General features: G+C 40.6%; 2 protein-coding genes across 2 annotated transcripts in view; one reads left to right on the plus strand and one right to left on the minus strand.

Moving 5' to 3' along the window:
* Nucleotides 1-21,433, plus strand: part of NT5DC1 (5'-nucleotidase domain containing 1) — a 397,045-nt gene that overhangs the window by 81,959 nt on the left and 293,653 nt on the right. The window lies entirely within an intron of this gene.
* COL10A1 (collagen type X alpha 1 chain) overlaps nucleotides 9,996-21,433 on the minus strand; it is a 29,079-nt gene continuing 17,641 nt past the window's right edge. Inside the window, exon 2 of the mRNA XM_077289499.1 lies at nucleotides 9,996-12,070. Coding sequence (XP_077145614.1) covers nucleotides 10,206-12,070 — 1,865 coding nt within the window. The 3' untranslated portion in view covers nucleotides 9,996-10,205. The remainder of the gene's footprint in view (nucleotides 12,071-21,433) is intronic.

Consider the following 21,433-nt stretch of genomic DNA (forward strand, 5'->3'; position numbering starts at 1 on the left):
AATCCGTTAGGAGAATATCTACCCCAAACTATTTATGCATGTAGCTCTTTCAAACATAAGTCTTGCAATACCTTTACGTTGCCAGTCCCTTCCTACATGAAGGAGAAATCAGCATTTGAATTGATATTCAAATAAGGCTAAAGAGCTATTTAAGATCTGACACCTCTGTCACTATAACTCTATGTACCACCCAGCCGTGCCTCCTCCTGCTTAACGAACAGCCTCTGTTTTGTGACTTCAGACAAAGGAGCCCTCAGTCAGGAGGAGGCGGTGGCTCTGGGTGGGGAATAGAGCTGGAGTTACAGAGGCTTCAGATCTACCATAGTTCTACAGCCTCATTTGCATAACAATTCCAATGCTGATTTCTTAGTAAGGCTATGTGCACACGTTGCGGATTTATTGCAGATCCGCAGCTTTTTTTCCGTGCAGAAATGCTGCAGATCCGCAAGTGTTTTGCAGTACAATGGAAATCAATGGAAAAAAAAAATGCTGTGCTAATGGTGCGGAAAATTCCGCATGGAAAACGCTGCGGATTGAAAGAAGGACCATGTCACTTCTCTTGTGCGGATCTGCAACGTTTCTGCACCCATTCCATTATAGAAATCAGCAGGGGTAAAAAATGCATGAAATCTGCACTGAATCCGCAGGAAAAACGCACAGAATCCGCAAGAAAAACGCATCAAATCTGCACCTTTGTTTTCTGCCAGGAGATGCAGATTTTGTGCTGAAAATTCTGCTCCCAAATCTGCAACGTGTGCACATAGCCTAACAGAGGAAAGAACTGGCCATGAAAAGGTATTGCTGGACTTGTTTTTAAAAGAGCTACATGCACATATAAACAGTTTGGGATGTGAAATGCTGCTGACAGATTCCGTATAAGAGGATTTCCTCTAAAAAAAACAAAACCCATATCTTAGACATTAGACCAAAGTTGTGCCCTTTTGATTTACATGCAGACCTATTGATGTTTTCTCTTGCGTACCAGCTATCTTCATTTTGTTAAGAAACTAGAAGCAATATCACAATCAGTCAATTCATTCAATTCTGTTTCCAGAGTTTTTACAACAGTTTGTAAAAGTACTTTCTGCTTTACTTTCGGAAAAAACGGAAAGTGCCAATATGTCTGTAAACATTACAAACCATCGGACCAAACCTTAACTACTATGTTATATTTGCGATTTCATCAATATTTGTTAGTTTGGAGTAAAAGTCTTGTTTAAGGGTATGTTTAGACAGAATTATTTGATAAGAATTTTGGAGCAAATTCTGCTAAAAATCCAATTGAAGTAGCAACAAATACTCTCTGAATAAGCTTCCAATTTTAATGAGAAAATGTGTGGTGCACATAGTGCTGTCTCTTTCCGCGTGTTTTTTAGCTTGGGGCAAAAAAAGTCAATTCTCAAGTATTTCTGTCTGAAAAAGTTACGATTTTGGCCACTGATTGAATTAGAATGAGGAATATATACAAAAAATGTGTTAAAGAAGCACACCAAAACTGCTTCAGCAGATTTTAATTACAGGAAAACCCTCATAAGAAAATCTACAAGTGAATATGACGTTAAAACTTTGGAGCAGATGAGAGTGATATTTACATTTTGTAAAAGTACTGCAGCTTACATACATGTAACTGATCCTTATTGTATAATCTGAATTTGAGTTACCGTATGTTTATTAGAAAATTATACTATATTCAAAATAGCTCAACATTTTCAGAAAAAAAAGTATACAATTTTGTGTGGCTGAGACAAACCAAAGCAAAATATGGACACTGATACCTACGCTGGATGGTAATTTCTATTTTTTTTTAAATGGCAGTCAAATTGAGAATGCTGAGACTACCAAAAGTCATATAACCAACGTGTGTGTTTTTCATGGATTCTGTCCAGGAGAAACTTCAGTCGGCATTTCAAGTTTTCCACATTGTAACAGTTAAACAATCTGTAACTACAGAATGTGGCAGCGAGGCAACATCTGTTTTTGCTGCAGTTCCTACCATATGTATGGTATTATTGAACATTTTTGTCAAGATCTCATATACAATGCTAGTTGTAAGTATATTGTTGTGCATATTGATTGATGTTTCCGTAGTAGAACTGGAAGTGATTTACCACATCTGAGAATGCTTGAGATATGTCTGAGCATCCTGGGATTGTCATCTACCCAAATTCTACTGGCACAGAATTAATAAACTGTGCTCCAACTCCACAGCACTGCCTCACTACTGTACATGTACATAACTTTCCCAAATTCTTATGAACACATGTACAGCACATCCTGCATTGTACTACTGTACCCAATTTAATATATATTGTCGAAGTCGGTCCATTTTACACCAACTCCGACACCACCAAAATGGACACCAACAAAAATGGACAAAATGTTGAGATTTTGAAGATGAGATATCACAGAAGAACAGGCCTTTTACAGTTGTGCTCAATGTTACTGACTTGTGAATACTAAAGGGGTTGGATATTAAAGAATAGCTGTCACCAGGTTTTCAACACCCCATCAGAGAGCAGCATGATGTAGAAGCTGAGACCCTGATTCCAAAAAAGTATCACTCATTGCATTTTTTGCTGTCGCTTTGATAAAACCAGTGTTTTATCTGCGGCAAATCTACTAGTTCTCTGAATGCTGATCTCTGAAAAACCCCATCCACACCAGTGATTGGCCGCTTTCTGTTTATACTGTGCATACGCAGAATGCTGCCAGTGGAGGGGCTGGGTTTTACAGAACTCATGAATGTGGAGGACTACATGGCAGCAGGTTTACTAGTCCCCTGATAATCCCCTGCTGATAGAACTGTGATTTTTATAAAAATGACATCGATCAGCCAAGTACATGATACATTGCCGTAATCACGGTCTCTGTATGTACATTGTGGTGCTCTCAGGTTAGGTGGGAAAAAACCTGGTGACAGATTCCCTTTAAAAAGAGACATATAAGGCCGGTTTCACATGTCAGTGGCTCCGGTACGTGTGGTGACAGTTTTCTCTCGTACCGGAGACACTGACTCACGTAGACACATTAAAATCAATGTGTCTCTGCACATGTCAGCGTGTTTTCACGGACCGTGTGTCTGTTTGAAAAACACGGAGACATGTCAGTGTTCGTGGAAGCGCACGGATCACACGGACCCATTAAAGTCAATGGGTCCGTGTAAACACGTACTGCACACGGATGCTGTCCGTGTGCCGACTGAGGACCACACGGACAGTGCAGGAGACAGCGCTAGAGTTAAGCGCTGTCACCAGCGTATGGTGTTGAAGCCGCCATTCATTCTTTCTCCCCAGCAGCGTCCGCTCATTACAGTGATGAATATGTGGCCCCACCTCCCATAGGGGTGGAGCTGCATATTCATCACTGTAATGAGCGGTACCACGTGACCGTTCATACAGGACAAGCTGCGGCGCTGAGCGGAAGCATCGCGGGAGCTGGGTGAGCATTTTAATGCCAGCGGGCGGGCGCACAGGGGGTGGGAGGCGGGAGGTCACCAGGAACTTTATTTAAAAAAACAAAAAAAAACAAAAAAAAAAAAAAAACATGATTTTTCATTCCTTCTCTCCAGCGAACGCTGCTGGGGAGAAGGAATGAATGGCGGCTTCGGCACCACACGCTGGGGACAGCGCTTACTGTAGCGCTGTCTCCTGCACGGTCCGTGTGGTACTCAGTCGGCACACGGCTGCCGCACGTGTGCCACACTGATGTGCCACGTGAGCTCACGGACACACAGACACTGATAACTCCGGTACCGATTTTTCCGGTACCGGAATTATCTGGACATGTGAGACTGGCCTAAAAGAGTAACTGAACTTTGCCTAAAGTTACCGTACAAAGAGAATTCAAAACTTTTCTTTAGGGAAAAAGTCCTATTGTCAAATGAATGAAAGCTAGAGCTTTTTGGCAATACATACCAACGTTATATTTATAGATGATGAAATAAAGCCCATAAAGAAAAGTGTACTATACCCACAGTGAAGCATAGTGGACAAGCCATTATGTTGGGGTGCTGCCTCTGGAACTAGAGGCCTTGAATGTTTAACAGGAACATTGAAATCAAAGGATTATCACAGCAGAGCAACATGTTCTACCAAGTGTAAGGGAAAGAGGTAGGAGTCAAATAGAAGGGGTCATACAGCAGGATAATGACCCCAAACACATCCAGAAGTACAAGAAAGGAATTGTTTTGGACTGACCAGCAATGAGTCTTGAGCTCAATTCAGTAGAAAATCATTGGAGAGACCTGAAATCTGTGATTGGGAAAACATTCAAGAGCTTGAGAAAATGGCAGAGTAAGTAACATTAGCAGACAGGTGCAAGAAACTGGCATATGACTTTGGGTACAGAAGAAACATTAGTAGGCTGTCATTGATGCCAAAGGCTGTGCAACCAAGTATTGGGAAGAGTGCCTTTATTAATGTCCATGCTATATGTAACTTTTCTTCCTCTTTTTTATGGTTGCATGTATGTTGACAAGTCAGCTTTTCAGTTGAATGTATGTGGACATGCTGTTAAAATATTCTAATGATACAAAGTGGATACATAACTGCATATTTCTAAAGATACTTGCTTTTTTATACTAAACAAACATGGTAGACAATAAAGTGGACCACTAATGTGTCTTCCATGAAAGACCCATATTATAGAAGCCTGAAGGAAGAGAAGTCTAAGGGTATGTGCACACGCTGCATTTTTGTCCCCTTTCTTCCATGCAGCTTTGTCATAAAACCTGAAGGATTTCTTAATGCCAGCAAAGTGAATCAGATTTCTGAAGTCTCATGCACACATTGCTTTTTGTTCTCGGATTAGACTAGCCCATTAAAACCTATGTGGATCCGTATAAAGTGAAAAAAAGTTTAGACTGTCTTCCTGCTTCAGTGAAAAAAAAAAAGAATGAGAAAAAATAGAAGGAACTAGTATGGCACCTGAGAAATAAATCCGGACGATGCTTTCGGCCAGTAGCGCTTGTACAGACCTGTGACTCTAGCCTTACTGTATGAGTGACAGCTGGTTGTCATTTGCTAAAGAGACATACTATTGTATGTAGTGTCAGAACCAAAGGGTTATTACTTCTGGAGGTAAAAGCTAACGTAACAAACAAATGCAATGCAGATATCTTACCATTTTTATATTTCTTTTATCATAAAGCATAAAAGAAGCTTTTCATATATCTATGTTTTTATCTGTAAAGGGAGCCTATCAGCAAACATGTGATTACTAAACTACAGGGAGGATACACAGGGCTCAGAAGTGCTTGTTAAAGATATTGCAGTTATAAAACCACAGTGCCCGCCTTTCTCTGGTCTCCTGGGTGGTCCAGAAATGGATACTAGTCATGGTCTCTGTACTTTTGGAATGGCCACGCTGCCTTAAGTGGCGCTTTCTGGAAATAGAGAAGAATAAATTAATTGTAATTCAATTACTAAATGATTTCATTAGCAAATCATACTCGTGTTGTCTAGGGAGGTAATCACTTTAGTAAATGACTGTTGTCTTGTTACACTGGCCGGATCCTGTCCTGGAATGTTAATATGACAGGTGCTTGTGAGCATGTGCAGTAGGAAGCTCCTCTTTACGTGTAAGATGTGCTTCCATTTGCTGTGCTAAGCTAATATTGGAAATACCCGGGATGCTGAGGCTGCTCACACTACTTTCTGAATGCTAAGCGGCTGCTGTTATTTGGAGACAACCTATACCATATACTGCCAAGCTATCTCCAGGTCACAGCAGCAGAGCTTCCTATTGCACGTGCCCACAGGCACCTATCTTATTAATACTCTAAGAAAGAAGCAAAATGATACAACCATCCTTGTAATGAGAGCTCAAGCCTCACATGTTACCTTTGTTTTCCTTTATTAGTTCTTCCTACACAGTCTCAAGATAGATTAATCACCTGCAGTTTCAATTTTGTTGTATTGCTGGTAACCCGATAAATGTATATTATATGGTATTTATGTGTTACAGTTGAGTATGATCTAAACATGATTCAACAGCTTTAAAACCTGCAAAGACTATCTTATCTTACAATAAAACAGCACATAATATATGTGACCAGGGCTGTGGAGTTGGTGTCCATCCATTTTGGTGGAGGAATATTTTGGTGGAGTCGCAATTGGAGTCCGTATAAAATGGACCGACTCCCTCTTCTAAAATATATATAATAAATTGTAACAGTACTACTTACTATACCCCCCATAAGAAGAAGCTAACGCGAAACGCGCGTCGGGGCGCTCCCTGCTAACCAGGTCATATATACCCCTTGAATTTAGTTGATTTGCTTCCTCCTTCATGTCTAGTAGACTATTGCAAACCTTCAGTAGCTTGCTTGCACTTTAACCACTGCACCTTAACCTCATTTTATGTCATCCTTATTTGATTGCTGCCATATTTAGTAGCTTGTTTTTGCACCTTACAATATGGTTTTGTCTCTGCAAGTATCTTAAAGCATGCCTTGCACTGGTATTGAACATTACTTAGCACCATGCACTTTAATTTTATTTATTGCCTTTGGATATGGAGATAGTAAGCAATCTAAGAGATTATATATGTAGACAATTTTGTTGCGAGGAGCCATAAAAGGTTTTACATGGAGCCATAAGCTATATGGGCATCTGTATGGAAAACTCTTTTCCTTATTTATGTGTCTATGCTTTATGAATGTTATACTGAATACCAAATCTGGTTGACATACAAGTCTAAAAGCACTGTTTGCAAAGAGAAAATATATTGAATTATATAATAGTGATTAACATTCTAGAAAGCTTTATTCCATATAGAAGGTAGCCTTTTCTGAGGAACCCCAAAAAAAAAAAATGTTTTCTTTATATGCTCTGGATTTTCATCCATTTTTTTTAATATGTTTATGGCATGGGTATATTAAGTCCTGTGTTCTCAGGTCCATATGTGTGTATTCATCCACTGAATCTTTTTAAATAGTTGTGTGTTAATATTTGTTAAATACATTTTTTAAAAAAAATTTTTTACTTGGCATATGTTTCAGTTCTTTTGTAGGTAGTATAAATTGGAACTGTAGTACAATGCAGGATGTGCTGTAAATGTTTTCATAATTTGGGAAAGTTCTGAAATGTCCCATAAATGTCTGTTCTGTTCCTGATCTAAGGATCTCAAATTTTAGTCGAGATGAATCTGTGGTGCACTTTATGAACATTCTCAGTAGTGAGGCCGTGCTGGGGTGTCAGAGTTGGAGTCAGAAGTCAAGGGAATTGAGGAGTCTGAGACAATCGGAATTGGTGGTTTGGCTTAGCGACTCCACAACCCTGGATGTGGCTAATGTGGACTGGAGGGGACAACTTTTATTGTGCAATGTAGAACAACATGACTGTTGCTCATACTGAAACCAGAGCCTGTAGGGGAGCAATGAGTAATATGCTTGTTAGATAATCTGCATAGATCTGTGCTTGAGGTCACATGACCACAGCTCCGAAGCAGAGCAGAGTTTTAAGAGCAAATAAATTATTGACTTTCTTCATTTCTCAAAGGCTTCACAATGTTTTAATAATTTATGTGCCTGGTATTTTTTCTTAGACAAAACAAGTGTGGTTTGCTAATGAAAGGTATTTTATAATTTTATTAAATGTTATATTATTTATGCATTTATTGTTATTCCTGGTAAAGCCCTTTAATTCATGACCTCGGAGTTCTAACAGCTACCATCCTGTAACATCAGCACCGCCCAGATTACTGGTGAGACTAGTGCACAGAAGTTTAACAACTGCATTATTTTCATTCCCCCAAATATGCCGATTGCAACAGATAGACCTCTGTAAAATATATAAGCTGAAAGGTTGATTCTAAAGTTATCTTTTAAAAAAATGTTGGCGGCCATTTTCCTGAAGCCGAGATGCGAACTCTGCTTCAGGAAAATGGCCGCCGTGATCTCCATCTGCGCACGCGCGGCATCCCGCGGCCATTTTCCTGAAGCCCCGGGCAGCAGAGCGCTCCATCTGCGCACGCGCGGCCACAGGAAGATGGCCGCCCCCACCGATCACCAGGGGAATAGCGCGGATCGCGTTCTTTTTCCACACCTATGAAGTGGATTCGGGCCTTGGGCATGTGCAAACCACTACGCCACCAATGGAAAACTAAGCAAGATCTGGGGGAAGGAACAACGATGTCACCACGCCCATTTGACCAGACCAGCCTGATTGACAGGCGAAAACGGCGACTTTGGTAACGTATTTCGGCAGCATAGGTGGGGAATCAGGGTCCACAAAATACACTGTTGTAATGCACAGCTCAGGCCCTATTTAACGGTATTTTTATCTCATACGGAAAAAAACGGGGTGACAGGTTCCCTTTAACCATAACTGAAAATCAAAAGGGGCACAATATAGTGTATTTCGGTATTCGGTGTACATAGAAGGATCGACCCAAACAGTGCTCATCTTTGGAAGCTGTGCTGGAACCAGGCACAACTCTGTGGAAAGCGCGTAGATCCAAAAAGGGCTGGCTGCTGATCTGCCCACTGAGCTAGAAAGGCCGGCTCCAAAGAATGTATCACCAAAATAAAAAAGACAGATTGTGTAGGTGACTATCGGCAATCAGGAACTGGATGCCAGCTGATAAAATTGAGGTTGTGCTTTATTGACTCCAAAACGTGTTGTCCACAATCTAATTTCTTCCTCAAGTACCTCATTGCTGATAGCACTTTACACAAACTGCCTTCTTTTTATTTTCTTTTTATATTTGTGGTGTTTTAACTATAACTGAGAGCCATTGCTGGACCGGCATTGTCATTTCACACTTTGACAAAGTTTCACTTTCACCTTCTCATTTTGTCAAGAAAAAGAGGTGAAAGTGAGACCGAGCAACCAGTGGAATGATACAAAAGCCGATCAGCAAACCTCAGTCGTTATGCCTGTTTACAAAGGAACACCAAAGTAAACCATGCACACTGAGCGATCTGTACTGGTTCGCTCATTGCACTTTGGGTGCCATAGTTCTCAGCAGCGAAAGTCATGTTTGCCCAGTTCGATTCGAGTCCCACTGAAAACGATGATCTTTTTCTCTACAAAAGATCATTTCATCCTATGAACATGCGTGTTGCACATCCATTTTGTGATTGGCAGCTTGTTTACATGGCAAGATAATTGTGAAATGACAATTTTTAAGAACTCTTGTTAATTTATTATCTTTCGGTATAGCTTTAAACACTAAATGATTTCTGTATTTAGATTGCTTCAGTTACTCATCTTGAGTTGTCTTCGCCTCAACAAAAAGTATCAATACAGTGAACGATTTGGACAATAGTGATGTTATACATCAAACTTGGGTTTTCTGCTTCTATGTCATTCACATGTTTAGGAGTTCCAATTGTCTGTTATATTTTAGGGACTAGTGGAATTTTTGTCCTAAACAGATCAGTTTGATACACATGGAAGCAAAGAAGCTCCAGATTATTATGGGTGTCTTTTGGTGTTCCATTTTGTGCCAGTTTTTAGAACAGAAGGATAAGCGGAGCATGCAGAACTTTTTCTTCATGTCATAACCATTTTTTTTATGTTGAGATGTGGTCACAAAGTTTTTTTAAAAGATCTGTTTCTAGGCTTTAGGCAATCTAATGGAAGTACCGTAAGTTTTATCACAGAAGGTTCTCAAATTTATCATGTCCACCAAAGAGTCTTTTTTTTATTTTACTTTGATAGGTCCCTTTTTAAATGAAGCTTTTTAAACCTTATGAATGTATTGTATTGCTCTGTTACAAAATGCATTATCAACAATGACCTATGCTCTCTTTACACAGCGATTTGTTTAATTTGGCAGGTCAAAAAACTTTTCTCGATGGCCCCCCTCATGTGCTGCCTGCAAAAGACAGGTGCTGTTTTCTGTATTGATGCTATGAGCACATTACAAACAGCCACTCTGCTCCCTAAAGTGGTAAAAGGGCACAATTTAAATGTATCCTCTTTAAAATGCTGCTTCACTTTAAATACTTGTTTCACTAAGCATCCCTTATGGCTGACATATCAGTGAAGTAAAGTGCCAGGTTTGAGATCTTAAAACAAATCAGATTTAAAAAAAATCTGAAAATCAGTTAAACTTACAGCAATTACCATATTCATGCATCTAAAAACAACAAAATTGTAATGTACTGTATTGTATTCATATCAACACGTATAAAAAAAATAATTTTTTAAAATAACACCAATTTTCAAGCATCAAATTTAAAATTAAGCAATGCTGTATCATGTGAGGCCAAATAAGAAACCTGAGAAAGATGAGTGAATATAGTCAGAAGAATATAAACCATTGGATTCTGCACTGGGTAACTGCAGCCAAACTTGATCATTTTCTGTAAGGTCTATGACAGCGCTACCAGATGCCTGGTCAAGGTATCCTTTTTTGTATTCATCATAGGTATACATTAATGGTGTACCATTTTTATATAATGCCACCCAAATATTTGAGCCTTTCACATGTAAATGGTAAGAAAAATAATATAGGCCTGGTATCCTACATGTAAAAATTCCAGTTCGGACATCATAGTGATTTTGCCTGTTATATAGAATCTTGTCAAATTTTATAGGAACTCCGACTGCTGGAAATGCTTTGGAGAGAATAGCAGTAAATGCTGACGATCGAAGCTCTCTTAAACCTTGAATTTGCCCTGATTTTGCATAGCCATCTGGCATTTGATGTGGCATTATCATCTGACCCGGCTGTCCTGGTGGACCTGGTGGTCCTGGTAATCCTGGCTCGCCATTCATTCCTCTTGTACCAGGAATCCCAGGTGGTCCCATTGGTCCTTGCATGCCATTTGATGAAATCCCATTTGCACCAGGTAAACCAGGGAAACCTTGTTCACCCTTTTGACCTGGAAGTCCGGGACTGCCTGCTGCTCCTGTTGGCCCTCTCATACCTGGTATACCTGTAGCTCCTCTTGGACCCTGTTCTCCACTATAACCAGACTCTCCTCTAAGGCCTACTGGACCAGTAATTCCAGGTACCCCAGGTGGACCTACAATACCCTTTTCTCCTTTCTGTCCTGCAATACCTGGAATTCCTTTGTGGCCAGCAAGTCCTGGCTCACCTGGATAGCCTGGTTTACCATCTAAACCAGGTAAACCTCTTTCACCTGTAGGTCCAGCTGCTCCTTGAGAACCTTTTTGACCATTATCACCTTTATGTCCTGGCATACCTATGTCTCCAGGAATACCTCTATGCCCCTGAATACCTGCAATTCCTGGCACACCTGGTGTACCTGGCTGTCCTGGAATGCCTATTTCTCCATGATCTCCTTTCATCCCAGGATTCCCAGGTATGCCTTCAGGTCCTCTTAATCCTTTTACACCTGGTAAACCTGGCTTTCCATAACCTTGCATCCCTTGAGGGCCAGGCATACCTGGGAGTCCTGTGTGTCCCTTGGGTCCAAATGGCCCTGGAAGACCAGGAGCACCATTTACCCCAGGCTTACCAATTCCTGTTGGTCCAGGCTGTCCAGGTAGTCCTTGTGGTCCAGAAAGACCTTGTAACCCTGGTACACCTGGTAGACCTCTTTCGCCTACTTTTCCTGGCTGTCCAGGAAAACCATTTATGCCGGGGTTGCCTATCCCAATAGGACCTTGAGGCCCAGGTGTCCCTGGTATACCAGGTGGTCCTCTCTCACCCGGTTGACCTTGGATTCCATAGCCATTTTGTCCTTTATGTCCAATACTGCCAGGTATACCAGGTTCACCTTTAAATCCAGGAACTCCTCTTGGCCCAGGGTTTCCTATTGCTCCTTGAGGACCTGGATTTCCAGAAGCAGAAATTCCAGCTGGACCAGATAATCCAGGTGGTCCCTGTAAACCTCTTGGTCCAGGTAATCCAATTGGTCCAATGTCTCCTTTTTCACCTTGAACTCCAAGCTCTCCATGTTTTCCAGGAATTCCTGGCTGGCCTGGTTTTCCAATTGAAGAGAATCCCGGTGGTCCTGGCACTCCCTGAGCTCCTTGTGGACCAGGTGTTCCGTAACCTGGTTTTCCTTGAGGTCCTGGTGGTCCAGGTAAACCTCTTGGACCAATTGGCCCTGGTGGACCTGGTGGCCCTTGTTCTGGCCCGCTTGGAATAACTAGAAGATAAAAATATACAAATATATAAGTTAATAAGACAGTTTTTTTTAATTATTTATTTAAATTATATGCTTATATACAGTGCCTTGAAAATCTATTCATACCCTGTGAACTTTTCCACATTTTTCCAAATTTTATTTGGATTTTATGTGATATACCAACACAAAGTAGCAAGTATTTGTGAAGTGTAAAGGAAACAATACATGGCTTTCTTAATATTTAAAAAAGTCTGAAAATGGCGATGTGCATTTGTATTCAGTCTCCGTCCCCCCCCCCCAGTCAATACTTTTTAGGACCATCTTTCGATGTAATTATTGCTGAAAGTGTTTTAAGGTATGTCTCTACCACTACCTGCTTTGCACATTAGAGGATGACATTTTTGCCTATTCTTTACAAACTTGCTCTAGCTCAGTGAGATTAGATGGAGAGCGTCAGTCAACAGCAATTTTCAAGTTTTGTCACAGATTCTCAAGGGGATTAGGTCTTGACTCGGACTATTCCATTAAAACACATGAATATACATTGATCTAAACCATTCCATTGTAGCTCTGACAGTATGTTTAGGGATGTTGTCCTGTTGGAAGGTGGTTGCACGCCCCAGTCTCAAATCTTTTTGCAGCCTCTAGTGGGTTTTCTTCTTATCAACTCTGAATAGCTTCTCTGTCCCTGCTGAAGAAAAGCACCCCCACTGCATGATGCTGCCACCATTCTCTAGTTTGCACTCTTCCTGCTTAGAATATCAGTTTATGTGGACGGATATGTCTTGGTAGGTTTGCAGATGTGCCATACTGCTTCCATTGTAGGATGATGGATTGAACAGTGCTCTGTGAGATGAGTTGTTCAGAGCTTGAGCTATTTTTTATAACCTAATCCTGCTTTACTCTTCTCTACAATTTTATCCCTGACCAATCAGGTGTGTTCCTTAGTTTTCATTATACTATTTGATCCCCAATGTTCTCAAACAGACTTCAGAGTCCTTCACAGAACAACTGTAGTTATACTGAGAATACATTACACGGAATCAATTTCCTAATTATGTGACTTCTGGAGTCAATTGGTCACTCAGGATTTTATTTAGGGAACTGGGGGCAGAATACAAATGCATATCACAATTTTAACTCCTTCATCCCGACCCGAAGGCTGTTTTCACCTTCCTGACCAGGCCAATTTTTACAATTCTAACCACTGTTACTTTATGAGGTCATAACTCTAGAATGCTTCAACGGATGTCGGTGATTCTGAGACTATTTTATTGTGGCATATTGTACTTTATGATGTGGTAAAATTTCTTTGATATGACTTGCATTTCTTTGTGAAAAAAAAATGGAAATTTGGCAAAAAATGTGAAAATGTCACAATTTTCAAACTTTTAATTTCTATGCCCTTAAATCAGAGAGTCAAATTTTACAAAGTAGTCAATAAATAACATTTCCCACATGTCTACTTTACATCGGCACAATTTTGAAAACATAACTTGTTGTTAGGAAGTTATAAGGGTTAAAAGTTGACTAGCGATTTCTTATTTTTACAACAAAATTTGCAAAACCATTTTTTTATGGAGGACCTCACATTTGAAGTGACTTTGAAGGGCCTATATGACAGAAAATACCCAAAATGACACTATTCTAAAAACTGCACCCCTCAAGGTACTCAAAACCACATTCAAGAAGTTTATTAACCCTTCAGGTGCTTCACAGGAATTTTTGGAATGGGGAAGATAAAAATAAACATTTACTTTTTTTCACAAAAATTTTCCTTTAGACCTAATTTTTTTTTTACTTTCGCAAGGGTAACAGGAAAAAAACAGACCATACATTTTGTTGTGCAATTTCTCCTGAGCATGCCGATACCCCATATGTTGGGGAAATCTACTGTTTGGGCACACAGCAGGGCTTGGAAGGGAAAGAGCGCCATTTGACTTTTTGAATGTAAAATTTGCTAGAATAATTAGCGGATGCCATGTCACATTTGCGAGAGCCCCTGATGTGCCTAAACACTGTAAACCCCCCTCAAGTGACCCCATTTTGGAAATTGTAACCCTCTGGGAATTTATCTACAGATGTAGTGACAAATTTACTCCATGGATGTTTTCCGGAAACAGGCAGCAGTGGATGTTGCTGAGCGAAAATTGCAAACTGCCGTTGTAGTGACCAGTACATTATGCCCATCTCATTCTTCTGGAGACACGCAACTGTAAATTTGGTGGGCTCTCAACACTACAGAAATGCAAACATGGCGCAAAATGTAGTTTAGGCACACTGGGACTCAGAAGGGAGGGGGCATTTGGATTTGGGAGCGCAGAATTTGCTGAATTTCTTTTGGGGAGCATGAAGCCATTTAGCTTTTCCAGAGCCTTTGCGCTACCAGTAATGTTGAATACCCCTATATTTCCCTTAACAGATGACGGAAATGAGTGGGGACTTGCTTTTTTGTGGATTTAGTTGAAGCTTTTATTGGGAATATTTTACATAACGTTAGGGATCACATTTATCCAGCGCTCTACACTGAGCACTTACTTTGGGGTTTCCATCTAAATCTTCGACTGACATGACAGATGAATCCACCGAGGGATCCATTCTCTAATGAGGCAGCAGAATTACTCTGACCTCTGTTCAGCGGTGTCCTTTTCAGAAGTGCACAAAACTGGCCTACGGCACTTTTATGCAATCCTAAAAAGACAGACACCGCCGGATCACAGGTCGGACGGCGTCCACAGTGTCTCCATCTGCTTCATTATAGGGAATCTTCCCCCAGGGGTTTTGTCTGAATCACATATTTCAGAGATTTAAACAGAAACCCCGGTGTTAGCGCTCAGCACAGAGCACAGGATAAATGTGCGCCAAGCCTTATTTTGATCTTTGGGAGGCAGAATGAAAAAAAAATCAACAGCTTGTGAAGAATTGGTTTTATTTATTTTTCAAGCAGTTCCTCTTGTGGTATAAGAGATTTATAAGTGACTTTATTCTTCCGGTCTGTGCGAATACAGCGATACCAGATTTTTATCTGGTTTTTATGTTTGGCTCCTTTCACACACTAAAAGATGCTTTTTATTGCGAAAAATAGTTTTTGCATCACCATATTTTTATATTTCATATTTTGGCCTACAAAGTCATGTGATGACTTGTTTTTTTGCGGGACAATATGACGTTTTTGTTGGTACCGTTTTTGGGCACATGGCGTTTTTTGATCACTTTCTATTCCGATATTTGGGAGTCAAAATGAACATAAACAAGCAATTGCTTTTTTTTCTTAATACCATTCCATGTGTGGTACAATTGATGAGACTGCTTTATTCTTCAGTCAGTACGATTACAGCAATGCCACAGTTTTTTTTTTTGGTGCTTTTACACAATAAAAACTTTTTTATAGAAAATGTAATTATTTTTCCATTTCTTTATTCTGAGAGTTATACCTTTTTTTTCCTGCTGGTGAAGCTCTATTGCGCCTTGTTTTTTGCTGGACAAGATGACATTTTTAGCAGTAGCATTATTATTTACATCCATCTTTTTGATCGCGTTTTATTGCACTTTTTGTTTGGCGGTATGATGATAAAGCATTGTTTTTTGCCTTGTTTTTTATTTATTTTTCACGGTGTTCACTGAAGGGGTTAACTAGTGGGATAGTTTTGTAGTGGGTTGTTATGGGCGCGGCAATGCCAAATATGTGTGCTTTTATTGTTTTTCTTTTACATAAGTAAATGTATTGATTGGAATAATATATATATATATATATATATATATATATATATATATATATATATATATATATATATATATATATATACACACACACACACCATATTTTTCGCTTTGTAAGACGCACTTTAATTCCCCCAAATTTAGGTGGGAAATCGGGGTGCGTCTTGCAAAGTGGATATACCGCTTACCGGTACCGTTGCAGGCTGGGATGAGGGGGTGTCCGCCGCTGCTGCCCAGAGTATCCACCACTGCCCAGGGTGATGCTTGCATCTCCGGTGCTGCGGGGGGCACTGACGACATTTTGAAAAAGACCAGAGCCCCCGGCAGTTTGTCCATGCTTTCCTGTGCGACGGACTTCGGGAAAATGGCCGCCGGGAGGCAGCGCATGCGCAGATAGAGTTCTCTGCACCAAGATCTTGGGAGATGAGATTTCAGCTCCGAGATGTCAACTCTCATGATCTTGGTCCCGAGATCTCCATCTGCACATGCGCCGCCTCCATTTTTCCGAAGTCCGTCGCACAGGAAGGCATGGAAGAACTGCCGGGTGAAAGTTCTCAAAATGTCGGCAGAGCCCCCCGCAGCACCAAAGACGCACGCATCACTGGAGACACCCCCTGCAGCACAGGAGCCCCCCTGCAGCACAAGAGCCCCCCAGCAGCAAAGGAGCCCCCCTGCAGCACAGGAGTCCCCCCACAGCACAGGACACCTGCCCACCCCCTCATCCCAGCCTGCAGCAACGGTCCACTCCTGTCTCCTCCAGCAGCGACCCTGGGACCCCCCTTCACCGAAGCCACCACCCCTGGTAAGCAATAAGATGCATGGATTATAAGAAGCACTACCAATTTATTAAAAAAAAAAAGTTTTTTTCTTTTTTTTTCCCTGAAAATTTGGGGTGCGTCTTATAATCCGGAGCGTCTTGCAAAGCGAAAAAAAACTGTGTGTGTGTGTGTGTACATATATATATATATATATATATATATATATATATATATATATATATATATATATATATATATATATATATGTAGTTATATTAAAAAGTTTGGGCACCCCTATTAATCTTAAGCTTAATGTTTTATAAAAATGTTTTTTTTTGCAACAGCTATTTCAGTTTCATATATCTAATATCTAATAACTGTTGGATACAGTAATGTTTCTGCCTTGAAATGAGGTTTATTGTACTAACAGAAAATGTGCAATCTGCATTCAAACAAAATTTGACAGGTGCATAAGTATGGGCACCCTTATTTTATTGTTTTAAATACTCCTACCTACTTTTTACTGACTTACTAAAGCACTTTTTTTGGTTTTGTAACCTCATTGAGCTTTGAACTTCATAGCCAGGTGTATGCAATCATGAGAAAAGCTACTTAAAGTGACCACTTGCAAGTTGTTCTCCTGTTTGAATCTCCTCTGAAGAGTGGCATCATGGGCTCCTCAAAACATTGCGTAAACGCAAAAAATCCGCAAAATTAATGAACAGGCTGCTTTTTTTTACCACGATGCATTTTTTTCGCGGAAAAACGCATCATGTGCACAAAAATTGCAGAATGCATTCTAAATGATAGGATGCATATGTATGCATTTTTATGCGTTTTTATCTCGAAAAAAACGCGAAAAAACTTGAACGTGTGCACATAGCCTAATGGCTGTGTTTTACTTTACAGGAAGGTGGTTTGATCATACCACATCTCCTCAGCAGGGGAGGAAAGATAAGAATGTATACAGATAGGACAGCAGTGGATCTAAACTGCTGCTTTCTATGAGGTCAAACACTCACTGCCTGTCTATCAGCAGACATCACATAGTACACCTCAGGGGCACATTTATAAGATTATCTCACCGCAGAACATTTTTAACCCTTTCACGCCGTAGCCCTTTCGTTTTTGCATTTTTGTTTTTCGCTCTTTTTCTACCCAGAGCCAAAGCCTTTTTTATTTTTCCGTCAAAACGGCCATGTGAGGGTTTGTGGGACGAGTTGTACTTGTGAACAACACCATTAGTTTTACCATGTCTTTTACTCGAAAACGGGAAAAAAATTCCTAGTGCAGTGAAACTGCAAAAGACAAGTGCAATTCCACAACTATTTTTTTTTTTTTTTTTCTTGCCATGTTCACCAAATGCTAAAACTGACCTGCCATTATGATTCTCCAGGTCATTATGTGTTTGTAGATACCAAACATGTCTAGGTTTGTTTTTTATTTAAATGGTGAAAAAAATACTAAATTTGTTTTTAAAAAATTGCGTCATTTTCTGAGACCCGTAGCGTCTTCATTTTTCATGATCTGGGGTTGGGTGAGGGCTTTTTTTATGCGTCCAAATTAATGTTATTACCAAGTTAACGTTTTTATTGATACCATTTTGGTGTGGATACGATCTTTTGATTGCCCGTTATTGCATTTTAATGCAATGTTGCCGAGACCAAAAAAACTTAATTCTGGTGTTTTGACTTTTTTACTTGCTACTTTGTTTACTGATTGGATTAGTTCTTTTTATAGCTTGATAGATCGGCGATATCAAATATGTGTATTTTTTTTAAATTGTTTTAATTTGAATGGGGTGATTTGAACTTTTATATATGTTTTTTAATATTTTTAAAAACTTTTTTTTTTGCTTTTCACTTGCTTCACTACACGCAAGTGATGAGCAGATCGCCTGCGTGTAGCGGAAATGCTCACTTGCTATCAGCGCCGACCACAGGGTGGCGCTCATAGCAATCTGGCTATGACAACTATAGAGGTCTGCTGGAGACCTCTGGTTGTCATGCTGACCCATTGGTGACCCGCGATCATGTGACGGGGTCACTGATGGGCGGGATTAGTGACATGCTTTCGGCGCAATCAAATTAAATGCTGCTGTCAGATTCAGAGATTGAAAGCGGCATTTAACGGGTTAACAGACGAAGGTGGATCACAATTCAACCTGCGGCTGTTAGGGGCAAATGTCACTGTTCAAAACAGCTGACGTGCCAGGAAAGATGTGGGCTTAGTGCCGAAGCCCGCACCGACATGTACTGCGCATGTCATGAAGGGGTTAACACACCCAAATATGGAACTTTGGTTTATTCCAAGATCAATTGATTAAAATGTACTTTGTTCATGGGAGAACCCCTATAAATGTAACCTGTAAAGTTGAATATGGTGTCTTACCTGCAGGCAGCATGTTATAGCACAAAAAAGCTGGGCATATTGAAGTATAGGTTTATAAGATTAAGTATAACATGTATTTTACTCTTTTTAATCTCTGCTTTTTTTTCTCGTTCTATCAGTGACTGACAGCTTTTCCTGTATTGCTGTGCACAGAGATAGCTGCCATTTAGTGTGTAAGGCTATGTGCACACATTTTGAAGTCGGCCTTTTGGATCCAACTTTATTTTTTTTCAATGGGAAGAGGGTCATGTGACACATCAAACTTATTGAGAATTTCACAAGAAAAACAATGGTGTGCATGGTTTTAACGTAGCTTTATTCTTTCGTGAGTTATTTTCAAGTTTATGACCACTTATAAAATGTGTTCAAAGTGCTGCCCATTGTGTTGGATTGTCAATGCAACCCTCTTTTCCCACTCTTGAAACACTAATCGTAACACCACAGAAAAAAATGCTAACACAGGCTTCCAGTATCCGTTGTTTCAAATGCTGCACATCTCATATCTTCACAGCATAGACCATTGCCTTCAGATGACCCCAAAAATAAAAGTCTAAGGTTATCAGATCGGGAGATCTTGGTGGCCATTTAACTGTCCCATGATGACCAATCCACTTTCCAGGAAACTGTTCATGTAGGAATGCTCGGACCTAACACCCATAAGGTGGTAGTACACCATCTTGGGTCCCTTCCAAGGCTATTAATATCAGCCTGCAGCTGTCTGCAAGCCTTTTCTGGTTATTAATTATAGGGGGATCCCACGTCATTTTTTGGGGGTCTCCCCTATTTTAATAGCCAGTAAAGCCTAAATATACAGCTGCAAGCTGATATTAATAGCCTGGGAAGATCCATGGGAATTACCCCCTTCCCAAGCTATAAATATGTGCCCTCAGTCACTGGCTTTCCCTCTCTGGTTTGAAAAATTGCGCTGGAGCCCACGCTATTTTTTTTAAATTAAACAGATATTACGTGCCGCTGGCACTCGGACAGGAGTGTGCGGCTGCATGTATTTCTATGCAGCTGAACGCTCCAGTCCGAGTGACGGCGGCAGTGACGGGTATTGGGGTGCGAGACTCGTGTGAGTTTCTCGCAAGTGTCACCCCGGCCTAACGCAGATTTTGTGTGTGTGTGTCTTTATTTAACTCTTTATGTACCTTTTATTATGTTCATTACTAAACATCGGGCTTGGTATTATCTACCTATCTATATATTTATCTATCTATTATCCATCCATCTATCTATAGATATATCTATCTGTGTTGTAAATATTATTCTTCAGTGGAGTATGTAAAAGAAGAGGTTGGACAAGGAAATGACATCACAATTCTTTTTTTTTTGTTAGATAATATATCTCTAGCGATGATAATGTGCAAAACTGTAAAGCGCTGCGGAATATGTTAGCTCTATATAAAAAATAAAGATTATTATTATTATTATATCTCTATTTATCTTACAAAAGCGCATAAAAATCCGCATGAAAATCCGCATAAAAAAACACATCAAAAACGCGCAGATTTTTAACTGCATTTTCTGCCAAGAGAGGAAGAATCTGCCAGAAAATTCCACAGGCAAATCCGCAACGTGTGCACATAGCCTAAGACATACTTTTTTCCTCCAAAAATGTGGAGGAAAATAGGGGGTGCGCTTTACAGTCTGGATGTAACGGCTTTGGCTGTGGTGGGGAGGTGGGGGAGCGGTATCGTTGGAGCAGCGAGTCACAGAGACAGGAGCTAGCTGCTGTTGCTAACTTCTGTGTCCGCTGCTAAAGAGAAATGAATATTCACTGCATTCCATGCCCATGAGTGTGGAGGGGAATGAATATTCATTTCTCTTTAATAGCATCTTGGTATGATTGGCCCCCAACCCTGGTTCTGGTATGCATGGCCCCATCAGAAAACACAAAAAAATTACTCTTACCTTCCCGTCGCTCCCTTGCAGCATCTTTTTCCAATGCCAGCGGCTGCTTTTTGCTTGTAAGCAGCGCATGGCAGAGATGTCATGCACTGCTTGCAAGCTGAAGGGCAGCTTCCGGAATACTCACTGCTTTGCACGCCGGGACTGTATGCGCAGAGAGCAGTGAGTATTCATTGCTCTTCAGTAGCGCGCACAGTTCTGGAGCCTTCCTGCAGCTGCCAGCGGTCATGTGTGCTGTTAGAGGTGAATATTAATTTCTCTTAAGTAGCTGCACATTTGACCACCCAGCAGCTGCAGGAAGGCTCCGGCTGACACTGTGAGCGCTGCTGAAGGGAAGTGAATGCTCTCTGTGCACACAGTTCCTGCATGCAGAGCTGAGAGTATTCCGGCAGCGTAAAGCAACTGCTGGCATCGGAGCAAGATGCTGCAAGGGAGCACCGAGAAGGTAAGTATAATGGTTAGTTTTTTTAATGTTTTCTGATGGGGCCATGCATACCAGGAGGGGGGGCAATCATAAGGTTGGGGGCCATGCATACCAGGACCGGGATGGAGGCCAATCATACCAAAATAGGGATGGGGCCATGCATACTAGGATGAGATGGGG

Source organism: Ranitomeya variabilis, chromosome 2 (genome assembly GCF_051348905.1).
Source record: "Ranitomeya variabilis isolate aRanVar5 chromosome 2, aRanVar5.hap1, whole genome shotgun sequence".
NCBI lineage: Eukaryota > Metazoa > Chordata > Amphibia > Anura > Dendrobatidae > Ranitomeya > Ranitomeya variabilis.